At 40.5% G+C, this 24,024-nt stretch overlaps 1 protein-coding gene across 1 annotated transcript; it reads left to right on the forward strand.

Annotated features, from left to right (window-relative positions):
- The first annotated feature begins 232 nt into the window (after positions 1-232).
- On the forward strand, positions 233-7,211 carry LOC146609626 (transcriptional repressor scratch 1-like). The gene is made up of 2 exons (XM_085346320.1): positions 233-356; positions 6,436-7,211. The coding sequence occupies exons 1-2, from the start codon at positions 233-235 to the stop codon at positions 7,209-7,211; spliced, it is 900 nt and encodes a 299-aa protein (XP_085202446.1).
- Positions 7,212-24,024: the final 16,813 nt, after the last annotated feature.

The following is a 24,024-nucleotide window of genomic DNA, read 5'->3' on the forward strand; positions in this document are numbered from 1 at the left end:
GTGGTAAACATGCAGAAGCACACGAGGAGAGCTCGGTTTCTTTGATCTTTAAAAGCCATGTCTCCACTTTTCCAAGGTGTTTGACGGAAGGGAGCAAGCGTAGCTTTAGTGGCTGAATTAAAGTAAATAAATAAAATTACACGGTTAAAATAAAAATCAGCTGATAGGTTGTGAGTTTAGACTGAAGTTGGATAGAAAAGCGTGTGTTTGTCGTGCAAGTGTAGGAGCCATCATGCCTCGGTCTTTCTTAGTGAAGAAAGTCAAGCTGGACGACTATTCGGCTGCCGATCTGGAGAGCTCGTATGGTCACAGCCGAAGAGAAGAGCTCAGTCTGCGATTCCATCATCATGACAAAGGTTAGTCACACACCTACACACACAAACACACCCGAGCACACACACACGCGCGCGGAGACAGGCGCCCATTTAAAGCCTGCCATGCATCCCTCTGAGAATGTTTTCACCCTCAGATTTAAAGCATTAGTCATGACTGTTTCAGAAGGAAGAGGAGAAGGGAATTACAGGGTCAAACTTCGGTCATAGCCCCCCCCAAAATATACCATTTCCAACACTGTAATTATACTCGGTGAAATGCTCTGGTTCCATGAAATAGTCTTATGTAGAGAAACAAATGAGAGGAAACCTACACTCTCAGTCTGATAAGAACCTCTTGAGACTTGGGGCAATAAAAGAGACGGTTTAATAATAATACAAAATAGGTCATATAAGGTAATATATGTGCGATGCACATTGGATCTGACTGCAGTCAGGTCGGAGGTTAAGAGCTTTCTATATAGGCACTTCATGAGGCTGAATTGCTCTGTATTATTTATGGTTTTTAATGCTCAAGGAAAGGAAGTCACATCTGGAATAAAAGATAATTTAAAGAAAACAGGAGAGAATGCTTAATGGAATTTCAGGTTTGCTTTGCACTCCCTCTACAACCTGTTATAGTTTTTAAATGTACCTGTAGGATTTCGCATCTCCCCCTGCCTTTACTCTTACACAAAGCATTAAAACACACACATCCAGCTCTGAACAGTTGCTGACATTAACATGTTAGTGCAGAAAAATACATTTTTCCCGAAGGAGCATACAAAGACTGTGGCGGAAGCAACAGGGAGCCAGTGAGCGCAGGATCATTGCAGAAAACCATGCTAAATGATTATGTTAATGCATTATGTCAGCAGCACACATACATTGGGATACACCGTTGTTCTGTTGCCAATTATATTATTCAAATCAGCCTTCTCTCCAGCACCTGTGAGTCACCTTCAAAGATTTCTGCAATCATGCCCAGCTACACTGGCTGCCAATGGTTCCCACGCACTGTATAATCTGGGGTACACGGGGAAAATACGATACAAAGTCAATGAAAAGGGCAGTATTTGGGTCAAATATTCAGTGGAAAAGTGTGGAAATCTTTTACAAAAGGAATACTTACCTAGCATTTCTACTCAGAAGTCATGCATTTGCTTTGGTCTGATAATCTCGGAAGCAAAACCACAGAAAACATGCCATATGCACTTTAACAGAGATGGGAGCTTTTATCTATGTCAATATGCCCTTGACATTAAAGATACGATACTGGATAAAATTACTATATGCTATGTAAATGGGTCACAAATCCCCAGAGTAAAATTGCTATGTGTTTTTTTGCTTCATTTATCCCCCTTTGGCCCCCTTTAGCTTATTGTTTTGATTTATGTTTTGAGAGTCATTGTTCAGCATCCAGTAATGTAAAGCAAATAAAGTGGCAGATTTTGCTAGAAAAACACATAACACCCTTATAGGTCAATAATTTGCCTGGGTTGTGTGTCTGCTTTATTCTGCCCTCTAGTGGCCAAAAAAGAATGACTGCAGCTTTAAAGAGCTAAAAAAAAATAAATCACCGTCACTGCACGGGGACAAGCGTGTAATGCGTTAGTGCAGCCTGCTGGTTTTCGCATTGTGCCAAGGTCAAATGTAAGATGAAGAGATCCCAAGCGTTCTGATGATCTGAAACCAGAAACATGCAGCAGAGGCAGCAGCAGTAGCATTGTGGCAAGCATGTACAGACTAGGGAAGCTATCCCTTGTTATAAATATAACAACAGTTTGACTGAAGCAAATACAGCTTGTTGCACACACACACACACACACACACACACACACACACACGCACGCACTCTACTGTTTCTGTCAACTCGGCACATTTCCCAGGCAGCTTGCACAGCTGAGTGCACAGCATTACCCACACACATACACACACACACACACAGACAGGAAGCAGTCAGTGACCTACAAGTGTCCAAAGCACACAAGTGTGCGTCAGTTACTGCTGGTTTGGATCAAAAATTAAATTGTAGCTTGCAGCCTTTCTCCCTCTCCATTTCTTTTTCTTTCCATTCCTAATTCTCGGTATTTCAAAGACACATGAAAGTGGGATGGCTCTAGTTTGGCAGAGTATTTAATCTTTAATAAGCATTTAGAACAGCTATCAGCTCTAATGCTGCTAAAGTACTTTGAAATGAATACGGAGTTGACACAGCGAGACAGATACTCAGACAGAGAGAGACAAAAAAACAAATAGAGACAGTACACTGATGCCGAGATGCGCAGCAACAGCAACAGTCACAGTCAGAGCGCTTTAAATGAAAAGGGATGAAAGGGAATGGTCATGTTTAATTGGCAGGGATCGTGCAAAAAGGTTCTGTGTGAGAAAAAAGTATCCTAGAACCAGACAGCGAGCTTTGTTTTTGTTTCTGCCTGTCAGTCACATATGCATGGCTCAGTCTGGCTGTTAGTACAGGTGAAGGAGAGGTGATATGGTACTCACAGAATAGTCAAAGATAATGTAGATAATGGATAGGGTTATTTTGCTCACTTGAAAAGACTTCTTTTTCAGTCTGTCTCCCTCCCAAACTTTCTTTCCTTGGACGCAGGACCAAAGATTTCTGCTAATTAGTCATAGATCATATAGTTCCCTACATCACCAGCAGGACAATTTACCCTCTGTGGTGGCCAAGAAATAATTAGTTATACGATGCATTGAGATAACAGTCACTGAACACCATCTTTTTGTCCCCAGAAAGATGAACCCTTTTCATCATAGACTCTAAATTGGCTTTCCATGTCTTGCTTATCCAGCAGGTCACGACCATGGATTAGTATGCTGTTTCAGAAAATCTGACGGTATCATCATTTTTCGCTAAATCCTAGACAGCATTTTGTGCAGTAAGAGTTTGGAATTTGGTGCCATCTTTGCTAACGCAATGTTGATCAGAGCAGCGGTTCTCAAACTTCTTCTGCCACTGCCCCTATCAGAAGAAGACGTCTGTGTATAAACCCCACAAACCGTTCTCAAAGCAATCATTAACCACTGAAAGTGTAAATTTTAGTGGAATAAAGGTCAGCAGGATAGCATCAACAAAACTTAGCAGGCAGTCCCGGCAGATCAGGTGATCTCAGTGCCAGCACACATTAACTGATGATGAAACTCTGCTCTACTACACATCCAGCTGGTTATCCCACATAGGTTGTTATTTAACCCTCTGAGGTCTAAGGCAAAACTGACCTTCTGGAAAAATATCTAAAGTGTTTCTGATGCGCATCAGATTATTTACTTTGTTCCCTGATTGCCAACACTTGGGAGAACGTCTTCTTCAAGGCCCTTTGCCGATGATACTTTAGACCTCAGTTGTGGCACATCTGCAAGCCACTTTGAAACCCACCGTCTAATTTAATTCTTATCACATCTGTTGTCACTGACACTTGCTCTGTTCTGTATGCTGCTGTCTTGCTGCTGCTCTCCCCACCTCCATCTTTCCATATTTGCACATGGAAGTGCGGTGAGGTCCCAGAACAGAGCTGTGCTGCCAAATATAAATTACTACAGATGGAGAAATCAATCTTCTTTTGACTATAGTGGACCTTAATTTACTTTAGTTTCACATATTGCACTTTTCCCCACCTGCAGTGGCTCCATGCCCACCGGTGTGGCATGTGCCACTGGTGAGTCAGGGCAAGGTTAGAGAAGGGAGGGAAGCAGATGTAGGTGGTTTATCTGCAGCAGCTTGCAAGGCTATACCACCTCCAGTGCAGCTGCTGAGTATTCACTATGGTCCAGGACTGTAGCAGGACTGGAAACTGTCAGTTTGAGTGATTACGACTCTCTACAACATCTCCAAGACTCCAGCTGCTCTTAGTCAACATACCTGGTTATAAGGGTCCAAACTGAGCACTTGGTCATGTTTCAAAACTTTACTCATGCTCTATAAAACAAGACACACACACACACACACACGGGCACACACACAAACACAGTACTTCCTTCCAGAGTGCAATGATTGAATATTTATGATTCATGATTTTCTCTCTCCACTCCACACCTCTTCTCCCCCCCTCTCGCTTTCCCTCTATTTTCTCTCTCTATTACTTGGTCTTAATTAAATTCGAAAATGTTAAATTAGCATGAGCGCTGTGTACAGGACTGCCAAACCACCCAACCACCATCACCACATTTAACGTAGCATTACTTTCTCCCCGCTAGGTTTTTCTTTCTTCCTCCCTCCCTCTCTTCCTCACCTTAATATGACTCCCCTTTCTCTACCCTTCTACCCTCTGTCTGTTGTTCTCATCACATTATCGACCAACATCTGAGCCTTTCTCAGAACTGCATCATGAAATTATATTACCAGCAATAGTATCTCCTCTGCTGTCTGTGTCTTAATGCTCACAGAGTGCTAATTGAAATGGAGAGCTATTGATCGGCATAAATCCACAGGAGTTGCGGCCATGGGTTATTAGCTACCAGTCTCTCCTTGTGTCTGTTACAGTTTTGCCTGTTGAGTGCCAATAATAGAAATAATGAAGCAGCTGGCATCATAACGCGGCATCAAATAATTCACCAGATTTGTCAGGGGTTGTGCACAAATATGCAGGTTGCTTTGGAATTTGTGAGTCTCGGTGAAGTGTACTTCCCGATTTCCCTCAAGACGGAGACTGTCAGTGTCACTGCGCCCACTGAGTAATGCACTGGACGCCCCCCCCCCCCCCACACACACACACACCCAGCTGCTGTAATAGAGATGCTCTTTGTACAGCAGTTGAGGTTTTGACAGCCCTGAGGTGTGACTGTGTGCAGCTTCAGACCTGTCAGAAAAGGTGCAGCTGATGAGGAGCAAGTGTGCTCACTGAGCCCTCCAATGAAAAATAAAGATTTCCCACTGAGGGGAAAGTGTCTCCTCCTTGCTTGTAAGGACTGAGAAGCATTTTACTGCCACTATGAATACCACAACTGTCTCCTTCTCTTTTCCTTCATTTGCTTTGCATCACCTCCAAAAACCGATGTGAAGGTATTTCTTTCGAATCGACTCGGAAACCTTTTGGTCTTTTATGGATACTGGGCATAATGGGAGTGCAGAACACATGGTGAATGTGGTTCATGTGATCCTTATTGTGGTATGATTGATATTTAGAAACTAGAGATGCCAGGGTGTGATCAGTAATGTAATGTAGTCTGGAGACAAAATGTTAATAATGAATGAACTTTGATGAACGAGTGTGATTGAGGCCTGCTGTTATACAATACAAGTTAAAAAAACAAACAATTTTCTTAGTAGTGATAGGTTCTACAGAGCCCTCGGGGTCTTGAGTAGTATCGTAACGAGTGCTATAATAGATACTCGAACCATATCTTGTATTTCTACCACTCAGGTGCTTTCTTTTTATAACTAATTGCAACAACATGGTGGATAGTTGGACGAACTTGGCACTTAATATTAATCTCTTCCATTTTTGTGCTCTGCACTTTTGACCTAAAAGGTGCAAAATGATTAACATTTGAAGCAACATAATACGCAGTCATACATTTGGGAAAAAGTTTTGTATGAGAAAATATTTTCTAGTAACTCAAAAAAGAGAACTATTTTCCTTTTACCAATCTCAGATGTGTCATTCTAGAATAAAAGAAGAAATGTTAGCTGGCTGCCTCTTTTGGTTCATGGATTAAAACAGTAGAAGGAGAAAAACAGTTCCTATGTAATGCAATGTTTGTTAGTGTTTTGACGAGTCAGGTTCTGGAAAGAATCATTAATCATCATTAGAATCAGAATACTTTATTAATCCCAAAGGAAATTATGTGGTCAAAGTTGCTCCAAGACAACGAGAACAGTATGATGTTGTCCAAGAGGAAGCAGACGGTTTTACAGTCAGTGTCTCAAACTGGAAAACTCACACTCAAGCCATTTGTGTGGATAAGCAACACTAAAGTGTAGAAAAAGCTTAATTTAAATTTTGTGGTGAACTGCCCCTTTAGGTTTTTGTTAGAGACAGGTTTGCCAGCACTCAAATATCCCTTTTGACTCTGTTTAAGCTTTGTAGCAGTCACTCGTGTAGATTTCCAAGCCAATCAATCCTCCTGCCACGATGACTTACCTCTTTCTTTGTCTCTTCAGGCTACGTCAGTGATTATCTGAGTCCTAATCCTTACGACGATGTGGTTGGAAGCGATTCATCAGTCATCTCTAAAGTACCCTCCCCGAGCCACTCATCGGTCATCTATGGCCGCATCAACAACACATATTCTGGCATCCATGGTGATATCCATGGCGATTCGGACCAGCCAGACAGTCCCCGGTCCGAAGTTTCGTCATCAGCCGGGGGATACATCAACGGCGACACAGCTGTGAGTGAAGGATACAGCGTGGATGCGTTTTTCATCATGGACGGACGATCACGAAGGAAAACCACGGGAACCCTGAGGGGAACTGCCCAGAGGCACACCTGCAGTGAGTGTGGTAAAACCTACGCCACATCCTCCAACCTGAGCCGGCACAAGCAGACGCACAGGAGCATAGACAGCAAGATGGCTAAGAAGTGCCCCACATGTGGGAAAGTGTACGTCTCCATGCCAGCGATGGCCATGCACCTCCTGACCCACGACCTCAAGCACAAGTGCGACGTGTGCGGCAAAGCGTTCAGCCGGCCGTGGCTGCTGCAGGGCCACATGCGCTCGCACACGGGGGAGAAGCCGTTTGGGTGTGCGCACTGTGGCAAAGCGTTTGCTGACCGGTCTAACCTGCGTGCTCACATGCAGACACACTCAGCCTTCAAGCACTATAAGTGCAAACGATGCAACAAGACGTTTGCACTCAAGAGTTACCTGAACAAGCACTATGAGTCGGCGTGTTTCAAGGGGGCGTTCTCCCCTCTGAGCTCCCTGGGAGAATGACTGGGGTGGTTTTAATTTGTTTACATGCAATTTTCCTGGCCTCATTCCCTACTTTTATTTCTTTCCCCCAAAAAGCAGAATCTGAGTGTAACAAGGTAGGAGTGTTTTCTCTGCAAGAATCACGAGGTATATGACAAAAATAGATTGAAGGCATCCGTTCCTATCAAGAACCCTCCAATTTCTCCTTTGTTTTATCTTCCCTCATCTGAGAGTGGAGTGAAAAGTTTTCAATGCCTAATTTAGACTGTCACCTGCGTCGATAAGTTACTTCCCGTTGAGGCTTTTTGAAATATCTGTGAAGATAAATAAAGCACAGCACATCTAGCTCATCATTTTTGAAGATACCTAGATCTATTTATGTCCATATCTACCCTCAGCATTGTGTTATTTTTTTTGTTTTCCCAATCCACCAGGAAATGACACTAAAGCACAACTCATCTCCAATCTCCAAGCATGAATCACATCATCGGTTTTCTTCCAGTGAGATTCAATGAGCTTTCAAGTTTTATGCGTTTCTAAAAACAGACCTTCATAATCTAAGGATACATGTGGTGTCCTGCTTTTACTGAGACCGACCTTGGACTGAGCTTACAAAGATAAAGCATCAAAACAAGGAAAGCACACAGCGTTTCTCCTGTGCAAGTAAACAAGATACTTGTAATGATATTTATTTATACAACCGGACACCCGCAGTATACAGTGTCTGTATACGTGGCTTCTGACATTACCACAATGAACTGTGAAGAAAAGACACACCTGTCACAATGTGGTAGTACAGGCAGTACACCTGTGTGGTGAGAAATGACGTATTTTTAAAACCGTGGACAAAAGAGCTCTTTTCTTTACTTCTAAGTAATGTTGGGATATGCGCTTACTTAACCGCAAACAGTGGACCGTTATGAGTTCCAGTTCAGGATCAGATGGCTAAAAACTCCCACTGAGCCACCAGGGTATTCCTTAACAGTTTTGCTATAACCTAAATCTGATGTTATTATTATTATTTTATTTTATTTTTTAATTTGTCAGTGTTGGATGGGGATGGAGACATTAAAAATGTCCTGGATTTCCTCAAAAAGGTCAAACCTTTTTCCAGTGTTGTATAATAGTTTAGTTGCATCAAGAAGCACAGCATTCATCTTTGAGGTTTTTATCTTTTTTTTAAAAAGATGTGTCTATTTATGATTTATGTATTTATGCATTTATTTACATATGCATTTACATTTGTATGGATTTGCACTTTACTTTGTTTTTTTTTTTGTTACAAATATGCCAAAGCATTTGACACTTTCTAATTAATGAATATCTTTTTACTTTTGTCAGCCACTTTAATTATTTAAACTAATGCATGCAAAAAAAAAAGAGAGGAAAAAAATAATAGCCTAATAATGGAATCTATGCCAATTTTATGAATCTTTTTTGGATATTTTTCCAAACCTCTTAGATAACAGGCAAAACCGAACAAATTTCTGTCTTGGACAATATTTCGTTGATATCCGATAGAGCAATAATGCATGATATTTTTGAAGACACGTGAGTCATAACTGCTTGTAACATCTTGATTTTTTTTTTCTTCAAATGCCACTATTCTATGTAGTTACGAGAAATGACATTTCAGGGAGTTAGCAAACCAAGTTAGTGTTAAATAATGGCGGGTTGGGTTTGGAGCTCTAAATTTACAGGGACTGTGACGCCGCTGTGACAGCCGGTCAGAAAGACCAAATTGGAGTGAGCAGGGAGTCTGTTTTTCAAACTCAGCTGCTTTGGTACACAGTGTGGAAAACGTTGCCTCCTAGTTACAATTTTATATTGGTATCATTATAATCTTATAGACAGTTGTGTCTGTATGAGTATTAGCAGCTGCTGGGGCTTCCAGGGGTTCACACAGGTGGTTCTACTCCTTTAGACAGAGGGCTCTGGGTTGGGTCGGGATGGGTCTTTTTGTACATGGTTTATGCACTGCCTGCCTCGTATTATTATTCTAAAATATCGTAGAGAGTAGAAGGTACTGCTGTAGACCTCTGGTGCTGAAACATGGACGAAACGCAAACCCTGAACAGTTAAAACTGTGGCCACTCTTCTGCCTTGGTAGCATATTGGAATTGTTTAAGATGTGAAACAACAGCTGTGCTGCTGAACCGGCTTCTCTTTGATCCTCACTAGTCCTTGAACACAGCCAGAGTTTCTTCCTATAAGTTGGTCACAATTATTGTGCTCTCTTCTCAGTATTTTTTTTTAAATCCAATCAGAAGATCAGTTTTGCTCGAGGGCTTTACATGAAAACACCAAACTCCATTTGAAGACTCAAAGGCTCTTCCTGATTTCAGGTTGTTTTTCTTTTCATCATCTCTGGCTGTTGTGAATTTAATGTGGCAGTTCTCGATGTGATTCAGACTTTTGTTGAGAACGAAGAGGAGACATTTGGTCAATATTTCAGCACCAGAGTGCATCGCCGAACACTTAGATTCTACTATGAACTACTGTAGCCTACTATAGCCACAAGCTAGTTTACCTATTCTTATATAAAAGCACTTCCTCTTATGAATTATAACCTAAAACCTTTTCTTTCAAAGATAGTAGCACAATGAAAGAGTTTAGATTCAGGTAGACGATGCCTTGTATGTAGAAATAACCTCTTTCTCATTTTTCTACTACAATGATTCAAAGATAGAAACGGCAACAAATATGCCGATGTAACACAGGCTGTTGTCCTACACCACAAAATACTGTTAAAAATGACACTTTCAGTATGTGTTTTGTCATTTTTCTTAATATATTTGTGAACGCATCTACACCACACCTTTTTTAGAGTAAATAAAAACCTAACTATTTTGCAGCAAGAGGCCTTGTAAATAAGCACTGATGTGACTTTGGAGTCTGATTATTTCTACAGAACTGTAACGAGTGATGATGATGATGATGATGATGATGATGATGATGATGTTGGCAGTGATGATGATAATGATGAAGGGGAGAATGATGAATTCGTTTGGAGCTTCCTGCTTTGTTTTGAATTCTTCCTCTGAGGTTTTTTTTTAGAGACCTCAAATGGCCGGTTTGAAACCATGTAAAGCACAAAGACAACACTGGGCATTTTGTTTCACTTCCTAAATAAAAAAATACTTTAAAAACAATTCTGTTTGTTTTCTCCTTCTCCCCCCCCCCCCCCCGGATCATTATGATAGCCTTTAGTCATCATGCCATTAGGCTGAATCAAACATAAAAACACTGGAACTTCATTAGGTACACCTGCTGAACTATTTATGGTAACACAAATATCTAATCAGCCGATCACATGACAACAACTCAGTGCATTTAGGCATCTCAAGACAACGAATTGAAGTTCAAACTGGGATCCTAATGGGGAATAAATGTAATTTAAGTGACTTTGTTTTGGTATCAGATGACTATTTCGTAAACTTCTGATGTACTGGGACTTTCCCACACATCAGTTTACACAGAGTAAGAGAAAAAGAAAAAACATCCAATGAGCAACAGTTCTGTTTACTGTTAAAAAAAAAAACCCTAATGTGACAGATTTTTACAGAGTTTTGATACAGATCATAAAAAATTCCCAAAAATTGGTTCTTAATCAACATGTCTAATGTAAAATGCCCATAACTGTAAATAAACATGAAATTTATTTTAATTTACTTACTTTTTTGATTCATAAATTGTATTTTTCCTTATAAAAAGAATAAAATTGAATCAAATTTCACAAATATCCACTTTTTTATGCTGTACATACAAATATTTAAACATTTTAAATAGAGCAGAGAAGTTTCAGTAATTTATATAGATTTGATTGTCCATTGTTATGTAATTATAGAAGTTTTTACTCCCCACAAAGTTTTAAAGATTTTATATATTTTTTTAATGAGTATATGTCATGTTGAAGTATTAGTAAACTGAAGTAATTATAATTAATTTCACCAATGGAAGATTTTTTATTAGTTGTATATTCCTTAATATTACTGATCAAATTGGTAAAATTACAGAAAAGAATAATAGAAGATAGAAATTTTATTTTATTTTAGTCTTCAGATATCTTAGTTTAAACAATATTTATTAAATACCTTTACAGTCCAGAGTCATTAAAAATACGATCAATAGAATTTCTATAATTTTTGAATCTTTTTTTTAGTTCTGTTTAATTCAGTTTTATTCATATAGCAGAGTCACCTCATTTTACAATATCAACAGCAGTTAACTTTTAAATCAATAAAGACACAGCAAGGAAACATAGCCAGCAGCAAGTTCAAAGAACCAGGTAAAGCATGACAAATGGACTTTGGATTTTGGTGTTTATTTTACAGGAATTTTCTGTTTTTAATCATAAAGAATTTCTATTCCCATATAGAATTTTTCCATAAATAATCTATTTTGTCTGGCACTACAGTATTTCCGACTACAGCAGCAGATTCCCCTTCTGTCAACTAAGAACAGCAAACTAAGGCTACAGTTCACACAGGCTCACCAAAACTAGAAGATTAGAAAAACGTTGCCTTTTGTAATGAGTCTTGATTCCTCTGTGAGAGTCACATGGCAGGGTCAGAATTTGGTGAAGACATGAGAGCATAGATCCATCCTGCTTAGTATAGTTAGTTCAATATGGTGGTGGTGTAATGGTGCGAAGAATAGTCTGTCGTAGGACCAACTGAGAATTGTTTAAACACCGCAGCCTCCCTGACTATTATTACAGAACATGTCGATCCCTTTATGACTACAGTGTACCCATCTTCTGATGGACAGGACAGTGCCTCACGCCACATAGCTCAAATGATCTCAAACTGGCTTCTTGAAGGTAACGATGAGTTCACTGTGCTCAAATGGCCAGCACAGTCACCAGATCTCAATCCAGAAGAGCACCTTTGGGAACAGCAAATTTACATTGTTGATTTTCATCAAACCTGCAGCAACTCTGTGATGCTATCATGTTCTTTCCAGCCACCTGTTGAATCTGTGTCATGAAGAATTAAAGCATTTCAGAAGGCAAAAGTGGTCCAACTTAGCAAGCTGTAACTTGCTCATAGTTTCTTTTTATACACTCCTTATAGGTAAGTCCCCATGCCCTTCAAAGACTATGACCTAAGTTTGTAACACTGATTTCAGTAGTCTCTGAGCCAGTGATAAGATGGAAGGATTTTAGCAAAGCTTATGTATCCTTAAGAGGGCTGAATACTGTGTCTCACAATGTCCACACTGAGCTTTATCTATAAATGAGTTGCAATGACCCTTTAAAGAGCACTGTTACGTTCCCCCCGAAAGGGTCTAGGCATGTGAGTGAGGGGACCAGTAACAAATGAGTCCAGAACAGAATGAAAGGAAAACAGACCAGTGTTTTCAGTAAATAAAATAGTCTTTATTATAGATCATCTTAACATAAAGAGCCGGCAACGCCGTTTTACCAATAACACTCGGAAAAAGAGAAAAAGGGTTGCAACAACAAAGAACACAATAACCAAACAAAAACTCCACACCACGAGGAGGTACTTCCAGGGGCCCACAAGCTCACCCTGTCACTAACAGCAGCTGGCTTTGCTGCTGCCAAGGCTCACAAGCCCACACTACTCACGCAAAGCAGCTATGCTGTTTCCACAACTCCACACTTTGAGCAGGCAAGGCTCACAAGCCCACACTACTCACGCAAAGCAGCTATGCTGTTTCCACAACTCCACACTTTGAGCAGGTTAACCACACACAACGCAGAGACACCAGAGAACACCCCACACACCCTGCTCACAGCTCATCCCCAGCTTATATGACCTCCGAGAGGTGATTGCTGACTGGGCCCAGGTGGTAAATGAGTCCAATGAGCAGCAGCTGTGTCCTGGGGAGAGAGAAGAGCAAGAGAGAGACGGGGGGTGGAGCAAAAGAGGAGGAGGCGGAGAAAAACACCACGCCCACACAAGGGCAGTATCAGGAGGCCCAGCTAGGGCCGTAACACCCCCTCCCATAATTACAAACCAGTGGTTTGTCATAGAACGTCCTACCCAGCTTTTAAACATATCACCTACCATCCACCATAATAACGGTTAGGCATACCCTGCCGAATCTGCCAAGACCTTTTTGATGGGTTGAAAACACTGCACGGGGTTGGCTCAAGTCCCTCAACATAGTGTCCCAAATGACAGCCAAATGTCTTTTGAGCCATCACATATGGAGAACCCATCAGGCAGCTAGAAGGCCTTACAGCAACACTTCTCTGACGCTTCTTCGCTAGGTCATGGCAAAAGGCATGCTGGTTAGCCAGAGGTGCAGGTTGAAATGGTTGTGTCACACACAATCTATCACACTGTAGGTCATCTGGACCCGAGAGACCGTCATCAGGTGGCAGATTACAATTAGTTGATCTCTGACAGTGACCAAATGACACCACTGAGCAATTATGCTCCAACTGTTGCCTAGGACTGGCAACTTTGTCGGTTTGTGAACCACAGTTCACTCTTTTGAAAGCAGATCGATTTTGCTTTGAGTTTGCTTTCAAACAGTGAGCAACCAGGTGGCCAGGTTTGTGGCAGAAGAAACAGAGCTTTGTTTTGGCTCTTGAAACCACGCCTGTATCGGCTTTGTTAGCTGGCACACTCCTAACTCTCAAGACTGACTGTTTCTGTTTGTAGGCTCCACAATTTGCTATTAAATGGCCAGACTTTAAACAAAAAAAACACTTTCGTTTCACACTGGAATGGGACACAAGTACCTCACCCTTTCGGTACTGTGTAGCTGGCACATCACTAACCTTCACTGGGGCATCGCGCCGGTCATACCTACTGACACTGGTTTTATGGACGAGCGCGAACTCATCAGCCAGCGTCGCAGCCTGCTGTAGCGAGGAAACCTTCTGTTCATTAATATATACCGCGATGCGCTCAGCAATGCAGTTCTTAAATTCCTCTATGAGCATTAGTTCCCGGATCGAAGCCAGGTCAGTGGCTTTGCAGGCCGCACACCACCGATCGAAAAGAACACCTTTTTCCCTGGCGAAATCAAGATAGGACTGACCCTGACCTCTTCTCAACCCCCGGAAACGCTGCCTATAGGCTTCTGGGACCAGCTCATAGGCCAGCAGGATAGCCCTTTTCAGCTTGTCATAGTCCAAGCTGTCCTCAGCTGACAACGAGGAACAAACTTCTTGAGCCTTACCCGCCAGCTTACATTGGAGCAAAATGGCCCATGAATCCCGTGGCCAGTGCAAGGCCGTGGCTATTCGTTCAAACGACTCGAAGTAGCTGTCGACCTCAGTGTCACGGAACATCGGAACCAGACGACTGTTTTTCCCTACGTCAAACGGGATGTCCGCCTGACGAATGGAGGCGGTCGGAGGAAGGGAAACCTGCCGGAGTTCCAGCTGTCGCAACCTCACAGCTGTCTCTGCCTCCACCTCCACCTTCCTCAATTCGACCTCCCTAGCCCTAGCCAGTTCCGCGTCCAAACGCCTAAGCTCTAGCTCCCTTTTCAGCTGGAACTCTCTCTCACGCTGCTCCTTCTCCAGCTGGAGACGAGCCAGACGGACACGGAGCTTAGCATCCAGCTTCGAGTCTTCACTTGATTCAATGGAGAGGGGTTCGAAGCGAGGCACTGTCATGGGTTTGTTCTCAGGCAGCCCCTGATCAACAGGTGTCGACACCAATGGACCTACAGCTTGAGCTGGCGCCTGCAGAACGGGCTGAGACGCTGCACCACGCTCACCCTTAAACACTGCAATATCAAAGGTAGCCATTGACTCTAAAACAAAAACTACCTGAGGCTAACAATAACAACAAAGAAGCACCACCTCCAATACACAAATGAGAAACAGGCGGGAAAAGCGTGGCCACAGGTTAACCAATAAATAAAAATACCGCCAACCCTCTCCCCAGACCTGCCTACTAAAATCTTAGCCTAGTTAGCTTCTGGAGTGTACCAGGCTCGAGGCAACTTTAAAGGCTAAGCGTCAAGTGCACAAAGCACCGACAAGCCTACCCCCGACAGGGAACTAATCCCCACCCGGGATTACTCCGAAAATAATAAAGGAAAAATAAAAAATGAGTGCCCGAAGGAGGAGCTTACGCTCAGCTAGACACTCCCCTTTGCTAACTGGAGAGAGAGCGCAGCAGATACAATACAACTAAACAAGCCACCGGCAAACAACTCACTAAAACTCAATTGCTGTTCCTTCCAGTCATATCCCGGACGAGCCCCCACTTTGTTACGTTCCCCCCGAAAGGGTCTAGGCATGTGAGTGAGGGGACCAGTAACAAATGAGTCCAGAACAGAATGAAAGGAAAACAGACCAGTGTTTTCAGTAAATAAAATAGTCTTTATTATAGATCATCTTAACATAAAGAGCCGGCAACGCCGTTTTACCAATAACACTCGGAAAAAGAGAAAAAGGGTTGCAACAACAAAGAACACAATAACCAAACAAAAACTCCACACCACGAGGAGGTACTTCCAGGGGCCCACAAGCTCACCCTGTCACTAACAGCAGCTGGCTTTGCTGCTGCCAGGGCTCACAAGCCCACACTACTCACGCAAAGCAGCTATGCTGTTTCCACAACTCCACACTTTGAGCAGGTTAACCACACACAACGCAGAGACACCAGAGAACACCCCACACACCCTGCTCACAGCTCATCCCCAGCTTATATGACCTCCGAGAGGTGATTGCTGACTGGGCCCAGGTGGTAAATGAGTCCAATGAGCAGCAGCTGTGTCCTGGGGAGAGAGAAGAGCAAGAGAGAGACGGGGGGTGGAGCAAAAGAGGAGGAGGCGGAGAAAAACACCACGCCCACACAAGGGCAGTATCAGGAGGCCCAGCTAGGGCCGTAACAAGCACACTATAAAAAAAAACCTATTCCCCATCACGATTATCTTTAGAGTGATATGACATGGTGAGATTAGCCAATTGACAAATCATCAGTCATGTAAAGAAACAGCTTGAGCCCAGTGAGAACATGTTCGCTAAAAAAATATAGTAAAAGTTGAATAAATATTGTCTTTGGCCCCAGTGCATTCATTTCCAAGTAAACAGTTAATTAGTTTTTATAAAACATTAATCAATTTGATTTGCCTGCAGTTTTAAAAACTGCAGCTGATTATCGTCTACAAAGCCCTCTTGCTTTTTTTTTTTTTTTTTTTTTTACCCCATGGCGTCTCTGCAGAGGTCAAAATCTCAGCTCTGTTTGTGTATGTGTGTAATTTTTTTTACTGTTCAAACTGGATCTCACTCCCAATCACAGAAGCTGATGTCAGTGCAATGTCTTTAACCTTGACAACAAGGATGCAGAATTTGTGCATGTGTCCACAATGCTTGTGAATGTCTTTGCTCAAAAAACAAAAAAACAAACAAGCAAACAAAAAACAAAAGCAGAGGATTTGTAATTTGCCTCAAGGATTTTGGACATAAAAAACATTTTTAACCTTAGAAGGATTCTGACAGTAATAGGGTTTAACAGCATGTTGTATTATCGAAGTAACAAACACATACTGTAATGGATGCACTACTATTTGTTGCTCTGCTAGTTGTGTTGTCTGAAATAATTTAAATAACAACAGAAATGTTGGAAACTCATTATAAAATACTCTTTGTAAAAAATCATGATGCAATAACATTTCTTTTACCATAACCACAAGAACAGTGCTTGTGTTGTGTAGACTGTAAGCACTTAAAGTCAGAGTAAATGTACAGTGAATTGTAATGAGGTGCTGCCACCATGGACATAAATCGATTAAGAAGAACATTTGCCTGAGTTAAGCATGCATACACATAAACATGTGCGTACCTAAAAGACTGCAGTCATTCTGAGGCATATCCTCATATTCTGTAATTTTTACAGACTGATCAGGTTATTTCCCCCAAAAAGGACTACTGCTTGTGATAATATAGTAGTTAACTAAGAAATCTGTGAAAATCAAAAATTTGCTTCCATCTACATACACGGAAATTCAAATTTATCTAACCATCATAGAGTAGAAAGAAAATTTCAGAAATTCCTCAACAAATACTGACATATTTGTTGCTGCAGGATGGTCATTTGTCTGCAAAATGGCATGTAAGCTCTCAGCAACCTTGCTTTTATATAGAAATTTCACAGGCTGACAACCAATTGACAACCAGTCGGCAACTAGTTGTGCTAAGAGAGTGATTTTGACTTATTGTTACTTATTGTTACTGTTATTTATAAATGGCAGTTGTTTGCAAACATTTGCCTCAACACAGAGTTTGAGGGTGTTGCATGCTAAACCTCTCTGTGACTAGTTGTTTGCTGCAAGTACAGCAAAATAAATAAACAAAAATTAAATTAAGCTTATGGCTCCTTTCCCGGTTTTTCGGCTGCAAGCCTGTTCTTTACATAAGTATTGCTTTGCCACTCAGACAATCTCAGTGCTGACATCATTTCTCTAGTCCAGTCATATTCTTGTCTGCCTTTTTGAGCCAGTCAGCGTCCACTTGGTGGTTTAAAATCTGTGCTCTCTGTCATTCTCCCTTTCAGACTCTTATTTGTGCAACCCACCTGGTTCCATCTCCACCTCACCTGAGTTACTCAGGGCTTCATCCATCCCTCAGTTTTCATCTTCACCACCACATCTAGAATCCTCGGGATCCAGTCCTAAATCCTATCATTGCTGGGATTTCATTCTGCTATGATGGGTCATCAGAGTCTAATTGCCAAATACATTAATTAATTTCTCTATCACAATAAATCATCTTCAATTCTTCCAAATGATCTCCCCTTATTGAAATGTAATCAGTGGGCAAACAACATTTTTTCCTAGTTGCAAAGAGTTAGTCATCCTATTTTTACTGTAATATGACTGAGCCATCAGGACTCTGATATGAACAACTATCCGAGCATGTTCACAGAGACACTTATATCATGCTGATATTTAACTGATATGCACCAGTGTCTTAAATCAGATGCTTATTTACTTGCACTCACTATTCACATTCAGAAGTGGTTGAAATTGAGAAGTGTGACTTTATGCAGTTCAATGTAGGTAGAAGGTTTACTCCCAATGGTCCAAAGGTTGTGTGTGCAATGCTGCACACTTTCCCTTAGTGGGCACCACTTTGGGTACATGGAAGTGAAGGTACTACCACACTATTTTCTGCAAATAAATTGTCACAGCTAACACAACAATTATGGTCAAACACTGAGATTTGTGACACCCAATACTACGCAGTGTACACAAGACATCACATGAGCATATGGCAAACTCGTGTTTGCCATATGCTCATGAGTAGTTGTCCTAATTATGCAAACTGGCACATTAGTAATGTGTACTTTGTAGGTGTTATCAAGGTAACTTCTAATATGGTTTTAAATTCTATCTTCCTTTGCCAGATTTGCTGCTAAATCTAAAATCCATAATGCATCATTTACTAACTATAATCCACCCAAGCTCCAGCACCACATTATTTTTAGCTCTAGTCTAAATTTAGCATGACTAACTCTCAGATGCTTTTACTGGAATCCAATAAACTCCTTAACAGTGAAACTTAGACCATTATCTGCCATATGGAAGCTCCCATTGACTGCATCTGGCTACCATCTGCCGACAGTATTTTAACTGTGAAGACAAATGAGCTTTTATTAAAGGTGATTGATTTTCTCCTATTGCTACTAAAGGTATTGATTTTTGTTATATTAGCTTTGTTTCACTTATTGTACTAATTCTAAAATCCAGTGGACCTTAAAGAATGCTTCCTCGCTATAATAGCTACTGTCTATGTGTGTGTACTTCACATTTATGAAATCCATATGAGAACTGTTTTATTTGCACATTGCACAACCGTTTGAATTGCCAGAGATGGAGCATCACAGTGACAATAAATGGAGGCCAGTACTATAACATAGGCTATAGTGCATTAATATCTACAGTAAATCACAATAAGTAGGTGAATGAATACTTAAGTAATAAACTGCCTTGTCATAAAAATAATTGTATGAAACATTTTTTTTTAGAAAGAATACAGATGCGTTTATCATTTATGTCATGTTTCAAACAAATGAGTTGAAAAGGAGTGTATGATTTATGAATATGAGCACACAACAGCAATTACTTCTGGTCCATGTGTGCTCAAGGCTCAGCTTGACATAACAAATGTTAACAGATGCTACAGTGCACTGGTGCTTTAAAAGAGCTATTTTTCCTTGCTTTTAGCCACACTAACAGCACCTTAACAGCATGCTTCTGGAAATGGATTTTGGTTTGTTGGTTGGTCAGTCAGTCTTTTCTTCCACTACTTTGGACTGAAACCCAGACTTAAGACACACAACTAGATACAAGAAAAGGGTAAACAAACAGAGATTTGACTGAGCCAGGGGAGAGGGACAGACGGACAGAGAGCAAGATAGAAGGACTAAGATTACAAGATGAGAACCAAGAACCATAAGAATACTCAAAAGCACAAAAGAATAATACCATAAGGTTCATATTTGTGAAATATTAGATATATCCATTATATTTGGTAGAAGATATTTCCAGCTGCACTTAATCTGTATTCATAAGCACTGAAAGAGACATAAAAATGAAGGAAAAACCACATAGAGAGAATATTTTATTTAATGCCCCAAAGTGTTTAAATATGTTAATTCCTGTTTCCTGTGGTGGCTGACCTCACAGCCTTCAGCAGGTGGTGGTTTAAATAGTTCATACCCTGACCTTGTGTACTTCTCATTTTTAATCATCCATAAATCAAAAATACAGTGAAACTCAGTGGACCCTATAAACAGGACTGTCTTATATTTCCAGCTTGTTAAGTTTTCAATATAAAAGTAGAGGACTTTTCTTCCCTTCACTTTATGAGCTCATATATTTTCCTAAAGCAGTCTTTGGTTTTAGTATCACAGGCTAAAATTTGCCTGCACACCTGTAACATCCCTTGTGGTTAACAGCTGAAAGGTCACCCCACAGTGAAGTGGGCTTCAGATGCTGCTGGGTGATTTGTCTCATATTTATTCATATCTAAGATGTAAAGGAATGGGAATAGGCCACATGCTACATGATCTGCCCAGTCATCCATGATGCAAGTGGAGGCATCGAGTACAATCCCAGAGTTTGCACCTTAGCTGCTGCATTTAACATACAGGCATCACTTTAATGCAATCCTAGTGACTTATGTCACTAGGATTGCATATATATACATTAGCTTCCTGTTGTTATGAAGTAGTGTGTGCTGCAAGGCTTATAGTCATCAACAGCATTGTTACCATATATATTGCCCTGCTCCACACTGCTCTGTAGGAGCCAAAGGGCTTGAGTCTAAAAAAAAATAAAAAATCTGGAAAAGCCTAAAGCATCCTATTAACTGCCATGAGTTTTAAAATCTTGCCTCCAGACACTTTGTGAGTGCAGCTGCAAGAAAAAGAGCAGCGCAGGTTGTTTTAGCACATGCCCCAAATGACAAATATTGATGCTTAAATAACAAAACTCTCTAATGGCAGTAAGAATTCCCACCAAGCGTGGGGGAGGAAGTCACAGTGTCATTATTATAGAGCCATAAATACCACAGAGGGAGCTTGACACTGGACGACCCTCTTTACATCTGGTTTCTTAGTGTACCAATAATCAGCATTAGTTGATTCTGTCTCACGGGTCATGACTTCTAATAGTTTAAAATGACACTAAAAAAGGTTTTATTATCCTAAAAGAAAAAGCTCTTTGGGTCAGCTCCAGTCAAACAGCCAAAAGCTGTGCAATATGGGAAAAAATTGGTTTGTTATATACTAATTTCTATTTCTGTAACTTTATCAATGTGAAATAGGGTGTGAAATTTTCCGATATATTTATAATTAATTTAAAAAATTTTTTGAAGGGAACCGTTTATGAAAATTTGGTGTATTTCTTTATTTTTATACACCAGTAAATGGTGAAGCGGGATTTATGCTCCAGCATGGGTGGTGCATTCGCTGCCTGGAGAGAGGCTTGTTGTTGGATGTAGGCAGTGTACAAATTATGTGGTACAACCAGTCCGTGGGTCACTCTTGCTTGTACCGTTGTTGGTCCATTAGCCAGCCCCGGAGAAGAGCAAAGTTATAACATACAAACAGCTCAAGTGAAACAGTGTGTTAAAAACAATGAAAACTCCCCCTGTGCTTTCCATACTATATTTTATGATTTTTGAAGTGTTTTTTCATGATTCTCCCATTCCTGGAGAACTCTGCTGTTGCTCTCTTCCAGCCCACTTGTCAAAGTGCAGAATGGGAAAAAATCCCTTGTTTGTCACACTTAAGTCTGGCAAAGAAGTAGAACCATCATTATTATCTTTTATTTACCTTTTTTCAACATGTGAAAAAGATTTAAACATGCGGCATTTAAAGCCTAGTATTAGAGGAAATGCTTAAGTGTAAAATTGTTATTTGGAGGGTATTTGCACCGATATATCAAATAAACTATTATATTACTATATATATTCAATGATAACAACCAAAACCTGTGTGAACTTTATCATCAGCACTAATTTTAAGTGATATACAAGTAAACGAGTGCTTTGCTTGTTGGCTGGACCGCGTAGTTTGTAATATGCAGGACTTGGATTTGTAAAACTCTAGGTTGGCTACAAAGCAGAGCCTCGTCTTGTGATTTTATAATAGAATCTGTGAGCTTAGCTTCCTACAGAGGGTGCCTACATGAAATAACAAAGAAATTTACATTACAAATTTAATATTTAAACTAGAGATGGACCGATCCGATATTACGTATCGGTATCGGTCCGATACTGACCTAAATTACTGGATCGGATATCGGAGAAAAATAAAAAATGTAATCCGATCCATTAAATATCACGAAAGCACCTCACAAAACTTGCAACACGCCGTAACTCGCCTCAGAACGTCGGAGCAGTATGCATCACGTGATAGAGCAGCTGTGGCATGCGGGACCTGTCGGTGGTCTGGATAGCATTTGGAGCTTCGCTAGCAACCCGGCATTTCATCTCCGACAAAGTTATCCCCGAGAGAAGTAAAGCAAGTGTGTAAGTCCATCTCTGAATGTTTGTAAAGCATTCCCACGTTAAGCTTAATGAGCGACTGCCTCTCGCTCTCCGGCTGCTACTTCAATCGTGAAACTGCTTAAATGATCCGCTGATCGGCTTTTCTGTCGCGAGTCTGTCTCTCGTTTGTTTTTGGTCCACTTTGCGCCAGAAAGAGCAAACCAGCGGCTGAACAACAGCAGCACGTTTAAGCTTGATAAGCTGTTGTTACAATTTATTTAATATTACTTTCTACTCGAGGATCTTTTTCTACGTAGCTGACGGCTGGTAACTGTGCAGGGGCGGATCTAGCAACGTTTAGCCAGGGGGGCCGATAGGGCATTAACTGGGAAAAGGGGGCACAAAGACATACTTTTCTTTCTTATTCTCATTTAAAATGTCTAGCTTTTAATAAATAATTATCTGACACCCAAAGTTTTAATTTGATGTAAAATGAATAGAAGTCAATTACTGTATATAGTAACTATTAAGTCTAATATATATACCCTAGTAAGCTATAGTACATTTTCCTTTGGGAAGGTACCATCTGTGCAGTCTGCAATTTTGCTGAAGAAAGATGTTGAATCTATTTAATATTTCTTGAAAAATAATTGATTTCTGTGCATTTTTTTTTCACACTGCATCAAATTAAGGTTGATTACGTTGATTAAGCATCATGAGGTGGAGCGTGAGGGGTGGTTCCCTATTTTTTATTTATTTATTTTTGTTGTTGCTGGGAGTTGGAACCCTATTAGTTAGGTTGCTTAATATTTACGCTAAGTACTCTTTAAAATACCAGAATAGGGAGGATGGTGTAGGTCTAAGTTTATTAGATTGATCAGTATTGCTGAACTATGAAATATTTTTTTTGTATACAGGTATAACAGAATAGCTTTAGTGTAGTTGTTGTTTTAAACTTGAGTATGAACTTGCAGACTTGCAAAATGCAGCAAGATATTTTAAAAAACAGTTTTGTTGATTAAAAAACACTATATCGGATTCATATCGGTATCGGCAGATATCCAAATTTATGATATCGGTATCGGTATCGGACATAAAAAAGTGGTATCGTCCCATCTCTAATTTAAACTTCTTTAAACTACAAATTTAACATCTTAATTTTAAACCTCAAATAATTGCACAGTTTTAAACACAGTCAGCACTTTCTTTTAGCTGGGCCGTTAGCAATTTGTGCTGACACAAGTGCCATTTCTTCTCTAACATGTGGATATTTATGCCTGATGATATCAAAGTGTGGTTTTAATAGTGCTTTTGAGGGCAAGTTACGTTCACTGTGTGTGTTTATGTGTTTGTGTGTATAAAAGCTTACTGTGTAATCTCATGGTTCACCAGTCTGATAGGGAACATATAGTAGTCTTTTTATATGCACATATACATGCATGCACATCTATATGCAAACACCCGAAGCATAAAGGTTGTATGCATATATACACTCATAAACTTGCAAACACAAACATTTAATCAGTGCAGTCACCTTTACACGCAGCAAAAACACATTTATTTAGCGTTATCATCAAGCACAGCGAACACTTGAAGTACATGCTCCTAGACTGAATGTCATCCATCGCTGTTCTAGAAATTAGCCCAAAATATTTGCATTGAGAAGCTAAAAGACAGTCTGTATATAAAAGACAGATGAAGGCATACCAACAGGTTTTTGAAGTGCCGTCCTGAAGACTCAACCAGTACTTTGGCCATCTTTGTCTTTGTAGTCTGAAACAGGATATGATGAGCAAGGTGTGGATGTGGTGAAGAAAAAGGGGATCCTGCATGATATATGATAAGCACTGACATATCACTCACAAGCTAGGTCCGCCATAAATCATATCTTGTTCTATT

Source organism: Diplotaxodon limnothrissa, linkage group LG22, assembly GCF_057381915.1.
Source record: "Diplotaxodon limnothrissa isolate DT_005_m linkage group LG22, D_limnothrissa_male_GT1.1, whole genome shotgun sequence".
Taxonomy (NCBI): Eukaryota; Metazoa; Chordata; class Actinopteri; order Cichliformes; family Cichlidae; genus Diplotaxodon; species Diplotaxodon limnothrissa.

Coding starts and splice junctions, on each gene's coding strand:
- LOC146609626 (XM_085346320.1), top strand. CDS start 233: ATGCCTCGGTCTTTCTTAGTGAAGAAAGTCAAGCTGGACGACTATTCG. Junction 357..6,435: donor ATTCCATCATCATGACAAAG/GTTAGTCACACA, acceptor TTGTCTCTTCAG/GCTACGTCAGTGATTATCTG.